This window comes from Carlito syrichta, unplaced genomic scaffold (assembly GCF_000164805.1).
Source record: "Carlito syrichta isolate Samal-C Ts95f unplaced genomic scaffold, Tarsius_syrichta-2.0.1 Scaffold304706, whole genome shotgun sequence".
NCBI classification, from domain to species: domain Eukaryota; kingdom Metazoa; phylum Chordata; class Mammalia; order Primates; family Tarsiidae; genus Carlito; species Carlito syrichta.
Window position 1 is genome coordinate 142,468 of NW_007248802.1, and position 25,738 is coordinate 168,205.

The 25,738-nt window shown below is 39.7% G+C and overlaps 1 protein-coding gene across 2 annotated transcripts in view; it reads left to right on the forward strand.

Annotated features, from left to right (window-relative positions):
* TSG101 (tumor susceptibility 101) overlaps window positions 1-25,738 on the forward strand; it is a 58,264-nt gene that overhangs the window by 27,462 nt on the left and 5,064 nt on the right. Inside the window, exons 7-8 of one of the 2 annotated variants that reach the window (XM_008060703.1) lie at window positions 7,307-7,398; window positions 19,668-19,700. In XM_008060703.1, the coding sequence (XP_008058894.1) occupies window positions 7,307-7,398; window positions 19,668-19,700 (125 nt within the window). The remainder of the gene's footprint in view (window positions 1-7,306; window positions 7,399-19,667; window positions 19,701-25,738) is intronic. The other variant, XM_008060704.2, reaches the window with a different exon arrangement.

Genomic DNA, 25,738 nt, shown 5'->3' on the forward strand with positions numbered 1-25,738 from the left:
TGCACTCCAGTCTGGGTGACAGAGTGAGACTCCAGCTCAAAAAAAAAAAAAAAAACAATAGCTTATCTTTTCTATAAATTAGAGAACCAGTTAATAGTTCATATGATGGGGTCATACTTATTCATTTCAAAGACTACATGCATTGTCAGCCTTTATTATCCTTTTAGTAATAACATAACAGGTAAATTAAATTAATAATGAAATCAGTCTATGAATAACACCTTAGAAAGTCAATGAGAAGTATTATTTATTTATCTATTTATTTATTTATTTAGAGTCGGAGTCTCACTCTGTCTCCCAGTGTAGTGGCATGCTCGTGGCCACTGCAGCCTCGACCTGCTGGGTTCAGCTGATCCTTCCGCCTCAGCCTTCCAAGTAGCTGGAACTACAGACACATGCCACCATGCCCAACTAATTTTTTTATTTATTGTAGAGATGTGCTTCCACCAAGTTGCCCAGGGTGGTCTCAAACCTGTGGGTTCAGGTAGTCCTCTCACTTCGGCCTCCAAAAGTGCTGGGACTATAGGCATGAGCCACCACACTCAGCCAAGAAGTAATTATTAACTTGTGATTTAAATGTATACTTGCTTCAGTGATAATCTGAGAGTACTTTTCAAAGGTGGTCTTTTGGCTAAGTAAAAATGCAAGACTGGCATATACTGGTACCAAGATGAGATTTCCAGTTGTTCTAGCAGTTAACAAGAAAATTTTTACTCTGTTAACGTTTCTTAGCTTCATATAACCCAATCATTTCTAAGATAAATGCAGCCAGCTTTCCTGAACACCTTGTCATAGATAAATATATATATGTAAATTTAAGTTAATTGAACAAACTTGTTTCATTTCTGGGCCTTTTTTTTTTTTTTAGTTAAACAATTGTTTTATTGCTTGAGTACATAGACAGATTTATGCAACCAGGGTAGGGGCTATGGATTACTCATATTTCCAATTGGGAAGGGAGGACTCACTTGGTCTGGTAATATCAAGCCAATTGGTGAATGTGGCTATGAGAATAAGGCAGAATTTAGCATCTTTATCCTTTCTGTTCCTCTAAAGATGCTTTCAAACAGCAACTGCTTTCTTTTTTTCTTTGAGTCGGAGTCTCACTCTGTCGCCCAGACTGGAGTGCAGTGGCCGCTCTGGGCCACCGCAGCCTTGACCCGCTGGGCTCCAGTGATCCTTCCGCCTCAGCCTTCCAAGTAGATGGAACTACAGGCGAGAGCCACCACGCCTGGCTAATTTTATGATTTATTGTAGAGATGAGATCTCACCAAGTTGCCCAGGCGGGTCTCGAACCCGTGGGCTCAGGCAATCCACTCACCTCAGCCTCCCAAAGTGCGGAATTACAGGCTGAGCCACCGAATCCGACTTTATTTTTATTTTTTTGAGTTGGAGTCTCACTCTGTCGCCCCGACTGGAGTGCAGTGGCCGCTCCTGGCCACCGCAGCCTCGACCTGCTGGGCTCCGGCGATCCTTCCGCCTCAGCCGTCCAAGTAGCCGGAATTACAGGCATGCGCTACCAAATCCGGCTGATTTTTTGATTTATTGTAGAGATGAGGTCTCGCTGCCCAGGCGGGTCTCGAACCTGCGGGCTCAGGCAATCCACTCACCTCAGCCTCCCAAAGGCACGGGATTACAGGCTGAGCCACTGAGCCCAGCTCGCAACTGCTTTCTTAATTAAATGGTATAGATCCTCAGGAAGATCAGGACCAAGCCCTTTTGACTTAAGGATTCTCAGCATTTTATTGCCTATCACAAAGCATACTTGTGCCATACCATGTGAGTCCCTCAGGATCACACCAATCTGTGAAGAAGTCAGGCCCTTGGTCAGTTTGTAAATCTCCTTCACATCGTCAGACGTCAACTTCAGCCAAGTGGGGACACTGCAGCGGTAGGGCAATGCCACTTGGGACAGGCCCTTCCCAGGAGAGTGCTTGTGGCCCATGATGGTGGTGGTCGGGTGCAGAATTCTGGGCCTTTCTTAATGTCAGGGACCAGTTTTAAAAGGTAGTAAGCATTCTGTCACTTTAGATAGGTAAGCAGAGGCTCGAGGAACATCTATCAAGGACAGTAAAGAAGATTCCTATGATAGTAATATATGAGCAGGCAGATTTCTTGAGGCCCTGAATTTTCTGGTAAATTCTAGAAATAGAATCTTGCTGGAAGCCTTGAAATTACAAGCTTTTATAATTAACAATTGCTAGTAAAAAGGAACTTGGCACATAAGGGGAATAATTGTTGAGAGGAAATGGACTTCTGAACAATAAAGCCATTTATAGGAAATGTGTAGATAAAAATGAAGACTGGAAATAGTGACAGAAATGTAAATCTTACCTGTCTTAAGTAACCATAGTACTGTCCTCTGATGTTCTTTGTACGAAATCTCTTTTTACCCTGTAAATGTAACTTTTTTTTTTAAATTGGAGTCTCACTCCATCGCCCAGGCTGGAGTTGCAGTGGCACGCTCATGGCCACCCCACTGTTGACCTGCTGGGCTCCGGCAATCCTTCCACCTCAGCCTTCCAAGTAGCCGTAACTACAGGCACATGCTACCGTACCTGGCTAATTTTTATTTATTGTAGAGACAAGGTCTCACCAAGTTGCCCGGGCTGGTCTTGAACTTGCGGGCTCAAGCAATCCACCCTTGGCCTCTCAAGGTGCTAGGATTACAGGCTGAGCCATCAAGCCCAGCCAAAATGTAACTTTTAATCTCAAAACAAACGTGCTAATGAGTTAAGGATAACTGAATTTAAATTGCCACCTGTATCTTTCTGTATATAAAAGATCTTGGGAGAAGAGCCTCAGAACCTTTCTCTTTTCCTTTTGTTCCAAAGGAGAATTAATAAATCAGAAGATTTTTTATCATAAAGAGAAGACTATTTATCATAAAACAGTGAACATGAGAGTCTTCATTGTGCTATATAAAGTTAAGACTAGATCTCTAAGTTCTCTTCCAAATCTTAAGATCTTTTGAAAGTTTTATATAGCACCTGCAGCATGTATACGAGGAAACTAAAAGGTATGTCAAGAGTGGTTGTACCATGCTGGGCGCTACTTGGAAGACTGAGGCGGAAGGATCACCTGAGCCCCATAGGTTAATGCTGTGTTGATTCTGAGTGTGCCAGTGCACTCCAGCCTGGGCAACAGAGTGAGACTCTGACTCAAAAAAAAAAAAAAAAAAGAGTGGTTGTACCAGTTTTGGTGTATGTACTAGCAAGCATGTATTAAGATTAAACAGCAGTTCCCAATATTAGAACAAAGATAGTAAGTGCTATGATGAATAAACAGAGCTCTAAAGGAGAGGTAACATCTGGTTTACAGGTGGAGCTTAGAAATAATAGCTTCCTAGGTGAAAGAACTGATTTATGAAGATGACCTTAAAAGAAGAAAATTAGATATTTAGAGATGAGAGGAGAAACAAAAAGTCATAACAGTTTATAACTGAGAGGAAACTTACCAGTTTCAAGTTCAGCCCCTTTATTTTATGTGAGCAAAGGTGTGAAAGCCAAAAAAATCTCAGGAAAGAATAGGGGAACACTCTAGAATATGGCTGGAGAATATAGGGTTATAGGTAGAAGAATGGAAGAGAATAAAGGCACAACCTTCACAGGTGTTCCAGATCTTGCAAAATCTTCCCTGGTCTCTTTTAGCTTGTTAGATAGGAGATTGGAGTAGAATATCTCTAAGAAAAGTTTCTTCTGACTTTGATATGAATACGTGAATGACACAAGTTGTCCATAGAGTGGTATTGATTTTCCACTGTATACCTCCTGAATTTTTATTGTTTACAGGATTGTTTACAGGGATCTTGCTCTATTTTTATTAATAGCATTGTGAGGGAAATATGGTCATCCTTTAGCTCCTACCAAGCACTAAGAAACAGTGCTTTGAAGCTACGTAGGTAATTTTGAAAAGGTACATAAAGAGAAAGGAGCATAATAAGAGTATTGGAAAATTACTTTTAGAAGCACATTAAAAAGGGTATTTTAACTTCATCAACAAGGGTACTTGCATAATCAACATTTGTATACCTAACTCTGAATTGTACCCCATATCTTCATAATAAAAAATAAATTAAAGCTGGGTTCGGTGGCTCAGCCTGTAATCCCATGCCTTTGGGAGGCTGAGGTGAGTGGATTGCCTGAGCCCGCGGGTCCGTGACCCGCCTGGGCAGGCGAGACCCCATCTCTACAATAAATAAAAAAAATTAGCCGGGTGCGATAGCGTGCGCCTGTAGTTCCAGCTACTTGGAAGGCTGAGGCAGAAGGATCGCCGGCGCCCAGCAGGTCAAGGCAACAGTGAGACTCCAACTCAAAAATAATAATAATAATATAATTAATTAATTAAAATAAATTAAAAGGGTATTTTTAAAATGTGAAAAAGATTTACTAGGCAGTTTTTTAGTAATCCACAAAGATAGGGAAATAGTACCACTTGATTATTTTTTTTTAACTCAAGGAAAATTATTATGAAGAATAACCATGAAGGGAAAATTGAACAAACTAAGTTAAAAGATAGGGAGTTCTCTGAAATTAATATCTGAAGACTTAGAAGAGTTTTATACCAAGTTACTGAAAAATTCAGCAATATGATCATGGATTGTTTTGAAAAGGAATGCAAAATGTGAGGAACTCAGAAAAAAGAACAATTTGTCCCAGTTTACAAAAAAGTGGATTTAGAAATTTCAGTAAGATTGACATTATTTCCCTATAACATTACAGCATGGATTACTAAAGAGACTAAACAAAAGTACTGTTCAGTAGCCTCCCGTGTGTGTCCACTAGGAACAAAAATTCTTTCTTTCTTTTTGATTTTGCTCTTATACTGACAGGTAAGAGAGTAACATGATGACACTAAATCTCAAACAAGTCATATATAAAATTTTTTGTTGAGAACAAGTTATAAAGTGTGAGCTAGTAATACAGATAAGAGAATCTTTGATTCACCACCCTGAAAAAGGATTATTGACCATGAACTCAGAAAGCGTTCTTGCCTAGGGGTAGCTCTTTTTAATCAGTCATTTTAATGGACTTCTAGTTGGGATGTTGATCAGAATTGCAAATATCATAGACCCTGACAATTATAACTAAAGTGGGATTAATCAAGATATATTGTCCAACTAACAGGTCACTAGTAATCATCTGTTTAACTTTTTTTCATTATTATAAGAGAAACACTGACTAGTGAAGCTTTAGAGAAAAGTGATTAAATCAGAAAATCATGTTCTGACACGAATGGTTGCGGGAATTAAGACTATTTAACCTGAAGAAGAAACAACAGAGGGAAGATATTATAAGTTTTCAAATATTTAAGTGTTAGGAATCTTCCAGTAGTCAAGTGATCTTCCAAAATGCAAATTTAGGACTATTATTTACAAGTTATATTGAAATGATATTTAGTGTTCAGTTGAGAAAAGTGACCATTTGTCAGGGATATTGTAAATGATATTTATTGATAAGAGGTTGAATAGGAAATTGGAGTAGGATACCTGGTAAGGAAAGTTCCTCTGATTTTGATATGAATACATGAATGACACAAACTATCCATAGTGTGAGAAGAAATTTTTTAAATAAAGAGGAGTTTAGCATGAAATGTTATCAAAAGAAAAAAAACTATTTAGACAGAAATATTTTCAGATTAAGTATTCACAAAGGTTACCAATGAAACACAGTAAAAATTAAATAGTATCATTTTCCTGTAGACTAGGAAATCAGAATGGAAAAGTTCTCTCACAAAATATTTGTTGCATCTGATGCTATTGGATTGTCCTTAGAGATACTCTAGTTGGCCGAGCTTGGTGGCTCAGCCTGTAATCCCAGCACTTTGGGAGGCTGAGGCAAGTGGATTGCATGAGCCTGCAGCTTCTAGACCTACCTGGGCAACTTGGCAAGACCTCGTCTCTACAATAGATAAAAAATTAGCTGGGCACAGTAGCACATGCTTGTAGTTTCAGCTATTTGGAAGGCTGAGGCGGAAGGATCGCCAGAGCCCTGCAGGTTGGCGCTGGAGTGGCCATGAGTGCGCCACAGCACTCCAGCCTAGGCAACAGAGTGATACTCCAACTCAAGAAAAAACAAGAAAGAAAAAGAAAAGAAATACTCTAGTTAGGCCAGGCTCAGTTACTCAGCCTGTAATCCCAGCACTTTGGGAGGCCGAGTCAAGTAGGTTGCCTGAGCCCGTGGGTTTGAGACCAGCCCAGGGAACTTGGTGAGACAACTTGGTGTGACCTCGTCTCTACAATAAATCAAAAATTAGCCAGGTGTGGTAGCACATGCCTGTAGTTCCGGCTACTTGGAAGACTGAGGTAGAAGGATCACCAGAGCAGGTTAACGGTGGGGTGGCCGTGAGCGTGCCACTGCACTCCAGCCTGGGCGACAGAGTGAGACTCCAACTCAAAAAAAAAAAAAAAAATACTCTAGTTACATTATTAAGAGTACCTGATCTCCAACCAGGTTAATGGAAACCAAAAGGAGGCCCAAACTTTACATGTACAATGACCACTTATGTACATAATCCTGAATTGTATTCCACATCTTTAAAATAAATAAAAATTTTAAAATATATTATATATCCAAAATGTAACCCAAATGATCATGATGTATATAGCATCCATAATGATAATCCCTTAAATAAATCTATCGTCTCAAAGTAAAAAAAAGAAAGAAAGAAAGACTCTAGTTATAGGCTGGGTGCAGTGGCTCACACCTGTAATTCCAGCACTTTGGGAGACTAAAGAGGGAGAATTGCTTGAGGCTAAGAGGTTGAGCCCAGCCTGGACAACATACTGATACTTCATCTGAAAAGAAAAGAGGGAGGGAAGAAAGGAGGGAAGGAGGGAGGGACTACTCCTGTACAGGTGCCTATTTAAATTCAGTTACCCTTAACTCATTAGCAAGGAAAGAACTAATTAAAGAAGGAAGGAAAGAGGGAGGGCAGGAAGGAAAGAAGGAAGAAAAGGAAGGAAGGAGATACTCCTGTTGCTTTTTAATGCTGTGAAGGGGTGATGGTGATCCTCAAGTAACCAGGGCCAAGCAAGAGCATTTAGCCATTTACTTTAAGAGTAAATCCACACTGTACTCCAGCCTGGGTGACAAGAGTGAGACTCCAACTAAAAAAAAAAAAAGAGTAAATCCAGTGTCATTAATAGAATTTCCACAGAATTTTAATAAACACCTATAGCTCCAAAACTATAAATTAATTAACTGGTAAACAACCATATGTTAAGCTTAACTTCCTGAACGGGACCTCAAAAATATTATAGCATTGAGTCATCTTAATATTTAATGGATTTTATTCTTGTCTGTAGTGGTTACCCAGGCTGTCCTTACCCACCTAGTGGTCCATATCCTGCCACAACAAGTTCCCAGTACCCTTCCCAGCCTCCTGTGACCACTGTTGGTAAGTACCCTTGAAAACTTGTGTTTCTCCACATAAGCAAAGTCAAAGTCCCTATTGTGAAATTTTGGAATACTCTTTCTTCTTAAAGGAAAAACTCTAATGATCAATGTCCCATATTCTGAAACTTGAAGAAAGTGATTAAACTATATATAAATGACCCTTGTCCCAGGGCATAAAAATAATTCTGATGAACTCTCATCACTCTTTCCTGTTTGTCACATATTTTTGTTTGTGAACCTTACATGTGTTGAACTATTGGCAGATACATAGATTTTCCTATCCTGGTTATGTATAAAAACAGATGAGCATCATTAAGAGAAGAAAGCACCATGGGTTAATAGGAGCGGTCAGGTAAGACAAATTATTGCAGATTGGTAGTTTCTGCTTTTTTGTGTTACTTATTAGTATTGTCTGAAATATAATTGTCTTCAATAAGAAATCTAAAGCAATAATAGAACTTCTGTAAACTCCCACCCCCACTATGCTTACCTGTTGCCACTTGCATATGTCTTCCTTCTCCCTGTTAACCACAAAGCTCAGTTATCTTTGTTTCTACCTAAAACGGACTTAGCCATCAGATCTTGTCCCCTCTAACTTACTTAGGGGCATCACTTCAGCAATCTTTCCCTCTCAGGTTTTGTTCTCTATTGAATCACTCTCATCAGCACACAAAAACATGTCCTAAAATAACCTTAAAGAATACTCCTCTTGAATTTCTCAAAAAACTAAAAGTTGAACTACCATTCAACCCAATAATCCCACTACTAGAGATTTACCCAAAGGAAAAGAGATCAGTGTGTAAAAAAGATACCTGTAAACATATCTTCATTGCAGCACTATTCACAATAGCAAAATCATGGGACCCACTTAAGTGTCCAACAACAATTGACTGGATAAACAAAATGTGGTATAAACAAAATGTGGTATATGTACACCATGGAATACTATGCAGCCATAAAAAAAGAATAAAATAATGTCCTTTGCAGCAACATGGATGGAGCTAGAAATCATCCTAAGTGAACTGATTCAGAAACAAAACCAAACACTGCATGTGCAGGAACTGAATGACCACAAAAATGGAAATAACAGACACTGGGGACACCAATAAGGGGGGAGGTAAGGAGGGGAGGTAAGGTTCAGAAATTATCTATTGGTACAGTGTTCACTATCTGGAGAATGAGCCGCCTGAGACCCAGTTCCTACCACTACACAATATCTCCATGTAGCAAACATGCATGTGTAACCTCTGAATCTAAAATAAAAGTGGGGGCGGGTGGAGAATCCTCTTGAAACAAACAAATGGAGAGACATCCTATGCTCATGGATTAGAAGAATTAATATTGTTAAAATGACCATACTACCCAAACCAATCTACAGATACAGTGCAATCCCTATCAAAATACCAATGTCATTTTTCACAGAAATAGAAAAGGCGATCCTAAAATTCAAAATTCATAAGGTAAATGTCACATGTTCTAAAAAAGAAGCTGAATATCCAAAGCAGTCCTGACCAAAATGAACAAAGCTGAAGGCATCATACTAACCTGATTTTAAAATATACAAAGTATAAAAACTGTGTACACATTTTAAGAAAGGAAAAGACTGTATTAAAATTAAAATAATACTCTCTGGGAAGGGCTGCCTGAGTTCTAATCCCTACCACTGCACGATATGTCCATGTAATGAATATGCATGTATAACCCCAAATCTAAAATTTTAAAAAAAAATTTTTAATTGTTATACTCAATACATATATACCAATAACAAGAGATGAATACAAGTAACGTTTGATTTCTGCAATTACAAGAGGTGCACATTATTTGGTAGATTTCTGTGACAAGCATGTAAACTGTTCCAACACCACAGCAGAAGAAGGACTTGATGCTGTGCAAGCCCTCCCAGATCTTCTCTTGTGCACATCACACGCAGTACCATATATCTCAAATTTATCATGAATGAGTGTAGTTGTAAGACATTTTGGAGGTTCTGTTGCATACTCACGCCTTCATTGTCGTTTAGTACAACGTTCTTGAATTTCTAATACCACTTCAAAATGATCTTGCACTCCTTAACAACCATGCTTCTTCCATTTTCTTTGACTATCTTGCCTGTCATATGGTGATGCTAGCATTCATTTGATTAACGCCATCTTTTAAGCGAACATCATACTATATATTGCTACCATAATTCAATTCAACTTTGAAAAGTAATACATAGATAACATCTCTTAAAATGTGTACACATTTTTCTGGCATCTCCAGTATTACAAGGTTATGGTAACCGAAACTGCATGATATTGGTACAAAAACAGACAAATAGACCAATGGAACAGAATAGAGGACCCAGAAATAAATCAACATATTTACAGCCAACTGATTTTCAACAAAGATGCTAAGAACATACACTGGGAAAAATGTACCCTTTTCAATAAATTGTGCTGGGAAAACTGTATGTCCACATGCGGAAGATTGAAACTAGACTTCTGTCTTGCACTATATTAAAAAATCAACTCAAGATGGAGTAAAGACTAAATAAAGACCTAAAACTATAAACTACTAGAAGAAAACAGGGGAAACACATTAGTACATTGGCCTAGGCAAAGATTTGGGGGGGGGGGGGCCAAGGCATAGATATTATGGATAAAGACCTCAAATGCACAATGACAGAAATAGATAAATGAAACTATACAAAACTAACAAGCGTACACACAGCAAAAAAAAAAAAAAAAAATGCGTAAACAGACAACCTGTTGAATGGGAGAAAATATCTGCAAACTATTCATCTGACAAGGGATTAATATCTAGAATATACAAGAAATTCAAAACAACTCAATAATAAAAAAAAATAATCCCATTAAAAAGAGGACAAAGGATATGAATAGACATTTGTCAAAGAAGACATACAAATGGCCAACAGGTGTGTGAGAAAATACTCAACTAATCATCAGTAAAATGCAAGTTGAAATCACAATGAGATATCATATTACCCCATTTAGAATGACCATTATTGAAAAGACAAAACAGATACTAGTGAGGACATAGAGAAAAGGAAACTCTTACACACTGTTGATGGGAAGGTACATTACAGTCCAATATGGAAAACAGTAGGCAGATTTCTCAAAAAACTAAAAATAGAACTACCATATAATCTACCAGTCCCATTACTGGGTATTTATCCAAAGGAAAGGAAGTCAGTATATCAGTGGGATACCTGCATCTGCATGTTTACAGCAACACTATTCACAATACCAAAGATACGGAATCAACATAAGTGATCATCGGCCAATGATTGGTTAAAGAAAATGTGGTACACATACATAGCAGAATACAATTCAGTCATAAGAATGAAATCTCATAATTGCTGCAACATGGAACTGGAACTGGAGATCATTATGTTAAGTGAAATAAGCCGGGCACAGAAAGACAACTATCAAATGTTCTCACTCATGCGAAAGCTAAAATACTTGATTTCATGGAGGTAGAAAGTAGAAGGATAGTTAGCAGTGGCTGGGAAGGGTATGTGGTTAGGAGAGGAGTCACGAAGAGAAGAAGATGGTTAATGAGTACAGACATATGGTTAGAAGGAATATGTTCTAATGTTTGATAGCAGAATAGGATGACTGTAATTAACATTGTATTATATATTTCAAAATAGCTAGAAGAGAGGACTTCATTTGTTCCCAACACACAGAAATGATACTCAAGGTAATGAATACCCTAAATATCCTGACTTTATCATTATACATTCTGTGCATGTAGCAGATATCACATGTACCCCATAAATATGTACAAATATGTACCTTTAAAAATTTGTTTTAAAAAGAAAATTAAATCCTTCTCTGCTATCCCTGCCACCACTGCTTCATTTCTTCATTCCCATTTGTAACAACTTCTTGAAACAACTGTTCCACTAACACTGCTCTGTCAGGGTTACCAATGACCTTTATGGGGTTAAATCCAGTGGCTAGTTACTATTCTCATCTTACTTGGTCTATCAGCAGCATTTGTCACAGTTGGTTACTCCCTTCTTGGTACACTTTCCACTCATTTTCTAAGATACCACACTCACTCGGTTTTCTTCCTTTCTCACAGATAATGCTCATGTTCATTCTCCTTTGCAGGTTCCTTTTTTCCTTAATGTTGTAGCACACCCCCCCCCCCCCAGCTTAGTCCTTGGCACTCTCTATTCTCACTTTCCTAGTAATTTCCACCAGTCTCATCGCTTAAAATATCATCTCTGTGCTCACATTTCCCAAATTTATGTCTCTTGCTTGTACCTCCGAACTCCAGATTCTTTTCCTTGTTGTCGAGACAGGGTCTAACTTTGTTGCCTAGGCTGGAATGCAGTGTCATGATCATAGCTCACTGCAGCTTCACACTTCTGGGCTCAAGTGATCCTCCTGCCTTAGGTAGGAGGTAGCTCTGAGGTAGCTAGGACTACAGGCACACACAACTACACCCAGCTAATTATTTTGTGCTTTGTAGAGATGTTGTTGTCCAGACTAGTCTCAAACTCCTGACCTCAAGTGATCTTCCTGCCTTGGCCTTTCAAAGTGCTGGGATTATAGGCGTGAGCTACCACGCCTGGTCTCTAGATTCTTATATCCAACTACCTTTTCAGTATCTCCATTTGAATGTTTAATGGGCATCTCAAATTCAACACAACCAAAACTGAATTCTCAGTCTTTCTATACAACTTCCCTATCTTCATTTTATCTACTTTATACTCGAGTGACTTTGGAGTCATCCTTGATTCCTCATCAGGAAATCCTGTTGTCTTCAAATTATATCTAGATTCTGATCATATCCAGTGCTGATCTAAGTCCCCATTATGTCTCATCTAACTTTAAAAACCTCCCACAAGGTTTCTCTGCTTCTGTCCTTGTCCGTCTACACCTCTGTTTTCACATAGCTGCCAGAGTGATCCTATTGAAATATATGTCAGGTATCATTCCTCTGCTCAAAACCTTCCAGTGCCCTATTTCACTCAGTGATCAATCCAAAGATCTTGGGCCCAGAAGGCCTTACATTACATTACCCTTCTTTACTCCTCCCCATAAATTCTTGAAGTCATCTTCTACTATTATTTTCTTAGGATTTGTCAACGACCTGTTTCCTTTGCAAGGATCAGTCAGGCCTCCCCTCACCAATCTGTTTCCACAACCACCACCCCCACCCCCACTCCACACACATAAAGATTCTGTCAACATCTAAGAGTCTTTGGTGTATAGAAGTTCACCATTAAAGGGATTTTGCTGAGTGCCTGAATGAATGTAGAATCCCGTGACGTTTATTTTTCTGTTATATTTTCTGATAACTTGTAACCATGCTGAAATCTGATATAGATGCCTTTCCAACCCCAAAAAGGGTTTACTCCCACCATTTTTGTCATTGATGCACACTAGCTATTCAAGTTCCAGTAGCATGGTTTTGATTTATTCAGATGCACTTGTCTTTACTGTAATGTAACTCTTTTTCTACAATACAATCTAAATTATTGAAGTTAGAAACCTAAATGAGAGCTCTTTAAACCATAAGCAAAGCACTCTAATTCCATTCTCTCTATTTTGGTTCAGGCATCATCAATAAAATAGGAATGGTGCCATTTGCCAACCTGTTTCTCATTGAGATGATAGTATAATCCCTTTGATTTGTGGAGAACCTTAGTGTATAAAAATCTCTTACCATTTTATGATGATAAACATAATAATCTAGACTATCCTTTCATGGATGTTGCTTTTCTGCCCCTTTGTTGCTTGCCTGCTTGATTATTTTCACTGTATTTTAGTGGTACTTTGTTGAACTTAAAACTTGTGTAAAGGAAAACAGAAAAAATACAAAAGTATCATTTGACTGTTAGAGTTCATAAACAGTCACATTTTCGTATTATAATAGTGGTCAGGATTTGTGCAATTATTGTGTTGCTGAGGCCATGAAAAAGAATGAATGTGGTTATTTATCCTTGTTCTTTCTGAAACTTGACAGTTTCACTGTAGATTTTGGTTTTATGGTCTAAAACACACCTGATTGAAGGCAGTATTAAGTAACATGTCTTTTGATGTGTCTGCCTGTGTAAGTGTTGGTTTCACCCATCTTCAACAATACTGACGTAAATGAACCATTTAAAAATGAATACAGGGCAACCCCCTCGGATCCCCTCCCACTGTGGGAGCTTTTCTGTCCTCTCAGTAAATCCTGCTTTCTTTAAAAAAAAAAAAAAAAAATGGATAGAGATTGCATTCATTATCACAACCACTCTGAGAAAGGTAAAGAAGGCAGAGGATGGATGCAGATCTTGGGACTTAAAACCGTTCTTTTTGTCTCCTGTCAGTGTAGGTTTTATATAATATTTAAAAGAAAATTAGAGAATTTATTTTGTCATCTCATTTTTTAGATTTTTGTTACCTAACCTGACTTAAATCCAGCCCTTTGTGAGATTGGCAGTAACCAAGGGCATTGACTAAGCAGTGAAGATAGCTGTTGAATAATAATAACCTGTTGTAGGTGATCTGGTGTTTCTTCGTCAGGTCTGAGCAACTGTAGTGACATTTTAATAAACTTATTTTATTATATAAGGAGGGAAAAGTTGTGCTCTGTAACATAAATTCTTCTGAGAAGTCATCTTAAGACCAGGGGGGTTTTGGGTATCACATTTGTTAGTAACTATCAAACATTTTCTACTAGATTACAGGGGTCTCCAACCCCTGTGGTACTAGTCCATGGACTGTCAGGAACTGGGTCACACAAGAGGAGGTGAGTGGCAGGCAAGCAAAGCTCCATCTTCTGTCAGTTCAGCTATGGCATTAGTTTCTCTTTTTTTTTTGAGTCGGAGTCTCACTCTGTTGTCCAGGCTGGAGTGCAGTGACATGCCCACAGTCACCACAGCCTCAAACTGCTGGGCTCAGGCGATCCTTCCACCTCAGCCTTCCAAGTAGCTGGAACTACAGGCATGTGCCATCATGCCTGGCTAGTTTTTCTTGATTTATTGTAGAGACAAGATCTCGCCAGGTTGCCCAGGCTCGTCTCAAACCCATGGGCTCAGGCAATCCTCTTACCTTGGCCTCCCAAAGTGCTGGGATTATAGGCATGAACCCCATGCTCAGCCCTGAGCAGAACATTTTTGCTAGGGCTAGGCATATAAATTTCACAAAGTTGGAATTGCCAAAACTATAAGAGAACTTGAACTCTGATTTTTAGAAGTTCAGAACTACTAGACAACCAAGTTACAAAGAATAAGTTTAGGAGACATTAATACTTGTTAATGTTCTCTTAATAGCAGATACCAGAAGAAAGCAGAAGCAGATATGGATGTATGGTCACTTGTATGTTTTCTGGGCTGAGAAACTGAGACTCAGGAGAATCTTTGGTCCCTGGCTAGGCATCTCATGGAGGATGCCAAACTCCGCTGGATAGGAGAGAGTGGCATGATATGGGATTAGCTAATTCCCACCTTGATTCATGCATGGCATTGCCCGCTAGATCCTGACATGCTGGTGGTGCACCTGAGTGGCAGTAATCTGGGAGGGATGAAGTTGTTGGATATCATAATCCAAGTTAAGAAAGATTTTAATATTTATCAAGCAGATGTTGAATAATGTTGTAGTATGGTCCAATTTGGTACCCAAAATAGTATGGTGTACTACTCAGTGAAACCTTCACATGTATGAATAGTATGTGTGAAGAAAGTCATTAATTGGCTACTTTAGGAAGTCCATCAGAGGATGTACTTGAGCCATACTTCCCTTGTGCCAAAATCTCCAGGATTATTTCATCTCGATGGAGTCCTTTTATCCGAGAGTGGTACAGATGTCTCTAACCTCGATCTCTATAGTGTTTTGGCAACTCTGATGTAATTAGGGGAATGGGGAATTGGAAGGAAAATAACAAACTAAGGTGCTTCTGACCTAGGACTTGACCCTAAATAGAAAAGTTCTGCTGTTTGGACTTTTTGGATCTGTTGTTTGGATTCTTGTTCTTGAAAGGAATCATGCAGCTAATTCACATCTTGAGGAACAGTTCTTTGAATCAAATAATCCTTGAAGAGAGAGATGTGCCTTTGGGATGTATAACATTAACTTTACCTGTTTCAGTGGAATTCCATTTCCAAATGGAAAATTTTATGTATATGAGCTAATGCTTGTAGCTGGTTGTTTTTTGTTTTGAGTTGGGAAGTCTTACTCCGTCACCCAGGCTGGAGTGCAGTGGCACGCTCACGGCCACCCCAGCATCGACCTGCTGGGCTCCGGCTGTCCTTCGACCTCAGCCTTCCAAATAGCCGGAACTACAGGGACAAGTTACTGTGCCTGGCTAATTTTTTATTTGTTGTAGAGACAAAATCTCACCATGTTGCCCAGGCTAGTCTTGAACCTGCAGGTTCAGGTAATCCTCTTGCCTCGGCCTCCCAAAGTGCTGGGATTATAGACTTGAGGCATTGTGCCTGGCCTGTAGTTGATTTTAAAAGATGCTATCAAAAGAATAAGCTTTTTAAATAAACTTCTCCTTTTGCTATTTCCAATACAGAGAACTACATAAATCTTTAGTATTGGAAACCTTTTTTTCCTTGGCAAACATACTGTGTACTTTTAATAGTGTGGTTTTTTTTTTAATTTGAAACTGTGAAAGGATTATCTTGTTATTTATCTCATATCCCACTTGGATATTTTTATTCCTCTTCTTGACATAATATTCACCAACTCTGCAAAGGTTCATTTCGGAATGTCTTTGGAAGAATTGTTAACTGATCATTATAGTGTTTGGTAGCCAGTCTTTAATAAGCCCTATCTACTTAAGTGTCTCCCTTCTCTGTAATTTGAGTACTTTTGTTTTATCTCACAGTCATATGTCAATTCCTTCATAAGTAAACTCAGAGTTTTTCTTTAACTTGTCAAATGCTAGCATAAAGCCACTGAATATATCATTACTTATTGGTCTTGCTACACATCATTTTCTTTACATTGTTCCCATAGGAATTTGATATATCTTGTACAGGGAGATATTTTGAGATCTAAGTCAAATTGAACTTTTTGACTATATTTTTAAATCAAAACACAAAAACACTATTAATTTTAGCTATAGCTATTCAGTATATGCAAATCAAAATCTTTTTTTTTTCTTTTTTTTTGATTCAGGGTCTCTGTCTTATTCTGTCACCCAGGCTGGAGAACAATGTCATAATCACAGGTCACTGCATCCTCAAGCTCTTGCACTCAGTCCGTCCTTCAGTCTTAGCCTCCCGATTAGCTGGGTCTGTGGACATGCAGTACCACACCCAGCTAATTATTTATTTATTTATTTGAGTTGGAGTCTCACTCTGTCGCCTAGACTGGAGCGGCCACTGCAGCCTCGACCTGCTGGGCTCCAGCGATCCTTCCGCCTCAGCCTTCCAAGTAGCTGGAACTACAGGTGTGCCACCCAGCTAATTTTTAAACTTTTTGTGGCGAGGAGGTCTCACTGTGTTGCTTAGGCTGATCTTGAACTCCTGGGCTCAAGCAGAACTTCCACCTCGGCCTCCCAAAGTGCTAGGATTATAGGTGTGGGCCATCATGCCCAGCCTCAAAATTATACTTTTTTAATGGATTATATGCATATAAAACAAAACTAATTTCTGCAAAACCTCAAAACCAGAGCTCTTGAAGGCTCTTTCCATTGTCTAGACTGATGTTACTTATGTGTGACATTGACTTTGTTAATATATCCCCACTTTGATAGTCACTGAGTAATGAAGAAACAAACCTACTCAGACAGGAAAAAAAACCCCACAGAATCTAACTGGTAATATGCATTAAAACTAAACACAAGAATCCTTTCTCCTAGTACTGCAGGATCAAAAAATAAACTATTTTGTCCATGACTATACATGGACTGTACAATCAGTTTCACATATAAGATCCCAAAAATAATGAGTATGAACACCAGGGGAGACATTATAAGTTTCTTAAACATCACCACCACTGCTCCTGTTTAAAAAAAGGGGGAAGTTTACAAGAGTTTGACAGTTTCTTAATCCCAGTCTCAGCAGAGTGTGAAAGGTCTTTTAAAGGTTGACTTTTTTAAGAAGGCTATATATACATTATTGTAGTTAATTTATAATTCTGAATCCTAGACTTTAGGCTTTTAACGTGTACACACTGTGATTTTTTTTATTAGTTACAGTTTAATAATAAATTGAAGAATGAGTGCATACCCCCAGTTAAAGCCAATACCTACCACAGAACTTTCCTTGATAACCTTCCTTAAACCTTTGTGCTCAGATGTCCCCTCTCAGTGGACATAAATAAATTGCTGGTGATTATACAGGACAAAATTATGCAAGTACAAATTTTTTTTAAATTTATGTTTCCTTGAAGTTTTCCATTCAAAAACAGTGAAAAACCTATGACCCATTTGAAATTTTTTAAGCTTCTGATTGACCAGTTGAGAAATGCTTTTCGGGAATCACAAGTACATCCTTTCCCATCACCTTTGAACAACAGACTGGATGATAAATTACATATTATTAATGTGAGAGAAAGAAAACGAGACTGTCTACTCAAATAGAAAAACATCAGGTGGAAGACGTCAAACATTACTATTGTACAGCATGTATCACTGAACCTGCAGTGCATGTCGGTGACTGTTTCACACGTTACTACATGCTAGAAAATCATAAGATGTAAACTTTTGATTTTTTTTGTCATAAATAAGTTCCTCAATGTCTGAAATTCCATTATAAGCCAAATATCATTACAGTATATGACAGTAAAAATAATAATTATTTTATATACATATGCTATACTATTTAATATGAAGTGATTTCATTTTTCACTATTTTGTAAAAAAAAAAAAAAAATGCAGTCAAGTTGCTAGTAAGTGCTCTGCAAAACGTCTCTAAGTGCAAACAGGTACTGTCAGGCCTGTAATCCCGGCACTTTGGGAGACTGAGGCAGGAGGCTCACTCAAGTTTAGGAGTTCGAGACCAGCCTGGGCAACATAGCAAGCTCTTATCCCTTTAAAAAAAAAATCTTCCGTGGTACTGTATACTTCAAATTCTGACTTTTAAAAGGTCATTGTTAAGATTTTGGAGGGCTGGGCTCAGTAGCTCAGCCTGTAGTCCCAGCACTTTGGGAAGCTGAGGCGAGTGGATTGCCTGAGCCTGTGGGTTTGAAACCAGCCCTGGCAAGTTGGCCAGACCTCGTCTCTACAATAAATAAATTTTTTAAAAAAATCAGTCAGGCGTGGTAGCACATGCCTGTGGTTCCAGCTACTTGGAAGACTGGGGCAGAAGGATCACCTGAGCCCAGCAGGTCGAGGCTGCTAAGGCCAAGAGCATGCCACTGCACTCCAAACTGGGTGACAGAGTGAGACTCCCAACTCAAAAAAAAAAAAAAATAAAGATTTTGTTCCTGGCTGGGTGTGGTGGCTCACACCTGTAATCCCAGCACTTTGGGAGGCTGAGGCAAGAGGATTACCTGAACCCAGGGGTTCGAGACCAGCCTGGGCAATTTGGTGAGACCTCATCTCTACAATAATTTTTTTTAAATTAGCTGGGTGTGGTACTGCATGCCTGTGGTTCCAGCTACTTGGAAGGCTAAGGCAGAAGAAGGGTGGCCTGAGCCCAGCAGGTTGAGGCTCTGGTGGTCGGGAGTGTGCCACTGTACTCTAGCCTGGGCAATGGAGTGAGACTCTGACTCAAAAAGATTCCTAAATATCATACAAAGATCAGAAACAGTAAGTTTGGAAGAGTACTATTAATAGACATTTGAGAGCCGGTTTTACCATTGTTAAAGGCTATTTTTAAAATGTGGGACTGGAGACTCCTGCAGCTGAATGATTTTGTTTGTATTTTCCATACTTCAGTCCATATTTAATATTTATTTTATTTATTTATTTTTTTTTTTTTTTTGAGATAAGGCTTTGCTATGTTGTCCAGCTGGTTTCTAACTCCTGGGCTCAAGCAGTCCTCCCATCTCGTCCTCCCAGAGTGCTGGGATTACAGGTATGAGTCACCATGCCCAGCCCACATTTACTATTTAGATAAAGAGAGAGAAAGGAAAAACTAAGAAAGCCTGCCTGGTAACATTCCTTTGAGGATGGAAGCTAGTAGACATGACAGAGTTTTTCTTGACTGTCTTGTCCAGTGTTGTTCTTCCTTCTCTGGCTGTCCTTGAGTTAAAGTGTTTGGCTTACAGAAACTGTCCTTGCAGGATATGGCACCCCAGGAACCCTGCTTATGAGGTTGTACTAAGTATACACTTAGTGTGGGTCAGGTGTCCCTTCTTCACTGTCTTTCAGACTCCTTTTGGAAATACCTGCCTCAACTTTGGGGTAAGTAGCATTTTCTTCAGTCCTGGGCAATCAGTGAGTCATGAGTACAATTTAAAAACTGAGCACTTGCTCTGCGAAACATTAAAGCCTTTTCTGCCACAGAAGTCCAAAGCAGTAGTGTTAGATTTGAGAGCTTTTTAGAAAAGCCTTGACCTGCTGGGCTCAGGCGATCCTTCCGCCTCAGCCTTCCAAGTAGCTGGAACTACAGTGTGTACCACCACACCTGGCTAATTTTTTTTATTTATTGTAGAGACGAGGTATTGCTGTGTTGCTCAGGCTGGTCTCGAACCCCTGGGCTCAGGCCATCCTCTCACCTTGGCCTCAAGCAGTCCTCCCGCCACAGCCCCTCACAGTGCTGGGATTATAGGCATGAGCCACCGCACCTGGCTGACAGATGGTTTCTAAGAAGCAGGACTTGAATTCAGATTTCTCTATTCCAGATTAAAGCATATGTTTTGTTGTTTTTAGTGATGTGCTTGAGGCATATGTTTCTTAAGAGCGAAACATTAGATGTGCATGGTGGCCCACACCTATAATCCCAGCACTTTGGGAGGCAGAGGCAAGAGGATTGCCTGAGCCTACAGGTTCGAGACCAGCCTGGGCAACTTGACAAAACCTTGTCTGTAAAATAAATCAAGAAAAATTAGTCAGGCATGGTGGCACACAACTATAGTTCCAGCTACTTGGAAGGCTGAAGCAGGAGGATTGCCTGAGCCCAGCAGGTGGAGGCTGCAGTGGCTGTGAGCATGCCACTGTACTCCAGCCTATGACACAGACTCTGACTCAAAAAAAAAAAGAAAAAAAAAGATTTTGTCACACTATTTCTTTTTTGAAATAATATTGCTTTGGTGTCTTATTTTAATGAGATTCATACCTACTTGACTTCACTTTTGAAAACTTGAAATTTATGTAAACTAATTTATTAAAACCTTTTTTTGCGGTATGTGTTTATTTTCAAGAAGTGTAAACGTACTGACAGCTTTCATTAAATTTTTTATTATTGATTGTAGTTACAGACATTTTCCAAAGCTTAGATAAAGAGTATTTTCTCTGTTTAAGATAAATTGACAACCCGACTTCTTTGGAAGAAAAGTTCTCTGGCCTGCACAGAGCCTGGCAATAGTATTCCAATTCTAAGCTTACATATTCATAGACTAGAAATTAAAAAGCCTTTTGTAGGTAACCTTCTGGAATGAATTTGCAGCGTTTGCACTTAGCATGCATCCGAATTTCTTTGTTCATGTAGTTGTCTCAAGTGTTCCTCCTACTTCAGAGATAGACCTGTTTTCACTTTTATTATGAAAGGAAATAACCCTCAAATGGGCTTGATCCAGTTTCTGCATAGATGGCAGTAAGCTACTGTTTGGGAATACTTAGGTTCCATAGTTTGCTGTGTAGCACAATGCCAGACCAAGGAGCATTATGTAGCCTGAACAAGTAACATCCAGGAGTAAAGATGCTGGGCAAGTGATTCACTTTTGCTGGTTAAGGATGATGAGTTCAGAAAAATTACTGTTGAGTTATCTTATGTTTTACTTTGGAGTTATGGATTCTTTCTCTAACAAAAATAGCTTCTGAGTTCGAGGAAGTAATGAGACTCAACAAGTACTGTTTTTTAAAAAAATGAATGTCAAGCCGGGCTTGGTGGCTCAGCCTGTAATCCCGCGCCTTTGGGAGGCTGAGGTGAGTGGATTGCCTAAGCCTGCGTGTTCGAGACCCGCCTGGGCAGCAAGACCTCATCTCTACAATAAATCAAAAAATCAGCCAGGCGTGGTAGCACATGCCTGTAATTCCGGCTACCTGGAAGGCTGAGGCAGAAGGATCGCCGGAGCCCAGCAGGTCAAGGCTGCGGTGGCCGAGAGCAGCCACTGCACTCCAGTCTGGGTGACAGAGTGAGACTCCAACTCAAAAAAAAAAAAAAAAAAAACTGAATGTCTTAAGTGTTTAGATAATGGCTTTAAATCAGGTAGTCTCTACTGGTGCACTTTGAAAATACTCGCCTTTATTATTCAATTAATTTTTTGACCCATTGGGTGTAGAGTGTTGGTTTCCTAATACTAGAAAAGTTATGTCTTATTTCCTAGAGATTAAATTTGGAGATCGGATCCTACCTGACATTTAAAGGAGGTTTTGCTTAGGATTTTTTTCTCAAAGTCTGCTAGCTTTTCCATTACTGATCTGGAATTGTAGAAGGGCACTTCTGAAATCGGACTCTGCTTAGTTTACCTAAGGGACTTGAAGTATGGCATCTTGCCACAACTCTTCTTAATCCAAGGCTTATTATAGCAAGTATAGAGAATATTTAACTTCCCTTAAGGTGTTAGAGAAAAAAATTTAGTTTGGAAAGTGTTCAAGAAATATATGAGAATCTTCCATCAAAATTTTTTTCTTATTTGCTTACATAAACTATCCCTTAAAGTGGCATGCTTTGTCAAATTTTGAACCTTAAGGTTTTTTTACTTCGGAAAACTCTGTACTTTCTTTTGACTTTCATGTTTCAGATCTTAATTACAGCTCTTTTTTTAAAAAGCAGTTAGATTTAAAATAAGTTTAGACATACTTTATAAGAAGATCTGTGTGTGACAGAAGTAAGACTAGGTCTAGTCTTGGCGTTTCCAGCCTCCTCAGGTGAACTGTGACCTTTACAGGCCAGGGAACTGCTGCCTCGGCGTGATTCCCGTTTTGTGTGTTTATGGCTTCGGCTGGAGAGTCTTGGGAAGGACTTACTTGATGCCGTTATGGTAGCATTTGCCTTAACATATTTTATAAGAGAAACACAACATAAATTCTACAATTTCAAGTGTGTGTTTTTAAAAATAGGGATTTAAAAATTTAGCATTGGTATAACTAGATCCTTTTGACCAGATATAATTTTAACGAAATTTGTTGATGTGCTTGTGTGTGAAAAATTCACTACTTATAAAAAAGTCTTTAAGCTTTCATTAGTTCTGTACAGGTAAGTCAATACTTTTACTATTGTGTGTGATTAAACACATATTTGCATGCCAAACCATATTCATTTCATCTAGATACTAATCTATGGGAGAAGGATCTTCCTTCCTGTCTCACAAGAACCATAATGCAATTTCATATAGGTTATAATAAAACAAGTTCTTTTAGAAACACATTTTAAAATTCCTATTGCTAACGTTTTGTTTTTGTTTTTTGAGTCAGGGTCTTACTCTGTTGCCCAGGTTGGAATGTAGTGGCACAGTCATGGCTCACCACAGCCTTGACTTCCTGGGCTTAAATGATCCTTCCACCTCAGCCTCCTAAGTAGCTAGGACTATAAGCACACACTACCATGCCCAGCTAATCTTTTCATTGAGACAAGGTTTCACTATGCTGTCCAGGCTGGTCTCAAACTCCTGGGCTCAAGCAATCCTCCCACCTTGGCCTCCCAAAGTGCTGGGATTATAGGTGTGAGCCACCGTGCCCAGTCTTTTTGTTAGAATAGCTTAGTATACCCATGAGAGAGGTAGTGCTGGTTATGGAAAAAAAGCAGAGTCATCTAGCAGGTAGATAGAGCACCCAGATAATTCGTAAGGCCTTCATTCAGGAAGTTTACTTTTCATAGGTTGTGAGTAGCTTAATTTAAATGTAGCAAATGTAGATCATAAGTTTAAGAATGAGATTGGGGCTAGGCACAACCTATAATCTAAATGCCTGTAATCTCAGCATTTTGGGAGGCCAGGGCAGCAGGATCATTGAGTTCAAGACCAGCTTGGGCAAGATAGTGAGACCCTGTCTCTAAAAAACAAAAAATAACAGAAGAGTGAAATTTGGTTGGTCGTGACAAGGCCAGCATGTGGAAGTTTGCAGTAGCAACAAAATATGTGGCTGAAAAACAAGATCACAGATGGATTTCAGCAGTGTTTCCTAACCTTTTTTTCCTCACCCCAGAGGCTTTTTTAGACATTTTTTCCCTAACCATCCCCCCCCCCAGATTGTACATCCTTCGTTTATGTTCTGTATGTGTATCTCTGCTTTATACATAAAAAGAACAAGACTTTTTGTTCACTTCCTAAGTACCAGGTTTTACCCCAGGGTGGGGGGCATCACCCCTTTGAGCACATGCATGGGTTAGAGTGATGTTGGGTAAGACTGGACTTGGACTAAGAGTAGGTAAAAACTAGAGAGAATAGAACTTAAAAGGTGACACAAGGTTTGAGGCTGGCGAGAGGTAAATGGGCCTTTCTCTAGCTGAGAGCTGCGCTTAACCAGGGAATAAGAACAGAAGCAAATAGAGAAAGCAGTTGCTATGTTTAGAATAATTAGAATTAGGAAGACATAAAGCAACTGGTCCTTCAAAAGGACCTGGAGGAAAGCAGGTTGTCTTGTTGAGAAAGGGAGATTAGTACTTGTGAACAATGAGGGGTCGGCACATAATTAAAGGGATTAGGATTCTTGTTTCAAAAGAAAGGGGGAGAAAAGAGTGGGAAGCTCCTACTGACGGTTTCATTCATCTTTGAAGATGTTCTGAAGACTTTCGCCTTTGTGGAAGGATGGCAGCAAAACTTTGGATTTTAAAAGGAATCAAAGGGATTGAGGATTTGGGTTTGGTTGCAGCAAGTGAGGTCTTTGGAGGTAGAAGTCCTGGTGATCTGACAGTACATGAATGCGACCACCTTGGCAGGCAGCCTGCCTACAGCGATACGAGACATGGGCAAAGAGGCAGGGCTGAGAGGAGATGCTCACTGAGCGCAGGTGTGTCAGAAAGAAGTCAGAGGCCCCCGAGTGAGAGGAGGTGTCAGGTTTAGGAAGGTCTCTGGAGTCATCCTGGTGCCTTCCTTGTCTGTGGTGGTGAGTGAATCAAGGGCTGCTAGAGACTGTATTGGTAGAGAGGAAGTCAGTAGGAAAAGAGGGAAAATGAAAACAGAGGGGGGAGGGCAGCAGCCGGTGAACACATGAGAACACTCTGGAAGTTAGGCAGTAAGAGGCCAGGCTGTGAGAGAAGAGGCCTCCCTTTTGGTAGAAATTCCAAAGCGTAGGTTGTCTTTTTGGAGTTAATACTTTGTTTCTCACAAATACAAAAATAATAAGCCGAAATACTTTTGTAAAATCAGAAGGGAATTCTGAAAAGTATATGCCATATGGACTTGTATATTAATTATCAACCAAAAGTATTAATTGCTTCTGTGTGACCTGCAGAATGGATCCTGTTTTGCCTCCCCTCAGTAAGTCACTTCTAGCTGGAAGGAGGGACACCCTTTTAGGGAAAAGTAGTGAACACTGGGAGCCAGTCCTTGCACAGTGTACAGGAGGGGTTCTCAGGGTGCTTCTCGGAAAACCTGACCATGGGAGACACTGCATTCACTTTCACCTGCCAAGAAGAAATCTAAGAGGAAACATCATTTTTCCTGTGATGGAAATGAGAGAGAAGCAAAAAAAGAAAAAGCAAAGCTGTAGACCTGGACTCTTCCTTTCAAAACCTGTGATGCATCTAGGTATGGCGGCTCACTCCTGTAATCCCAGCACTTTGGGAGGCTAAGGCAAGGAGACTGCCTGAGCCCAGGGGCTTGAGACCAACTTTGTCTCTACAATAAATCAAAAATTAGACAGGCATGTAGTGACTCATGCCTATAATCTCAGCACTTTGGGAAGCTGAAGTGAGAGGGCTGCCTGATCCTAGGGGACCCGCCTGGACAACTTGACAAGACCTTGTCTCTACAATAAATCAAAAACTTAGCCAGGCACTGTGGCTTACACCTGTAATCTCAGCATTTTGGGTGGCTGAGAAGAGAGGATTGCCTGAGTCCAGCCTGGGCAACTTGGGAAAACCATGTCTCCATAGTAAATCAAGAAATTAGCCAGGCATGGTGGCACATTCTTGTAGTTCCAGTTGCTTGCAAGGCTGAGGCGGAAGGATTCAGGTCAAGGCTCCAGTGGCTGTGGGCATGCCACTGCACTCCAGCCAGGGTGACAGAGCAAGACCCCAACTTAAAAACAAAACGAAACCAAAAAAACACCTGTGATGCCTGAGAACTCCAGGATCTCCAGAGTCCCCTGGGTGAAGGACCAGTGTCTTTGAGAAGACA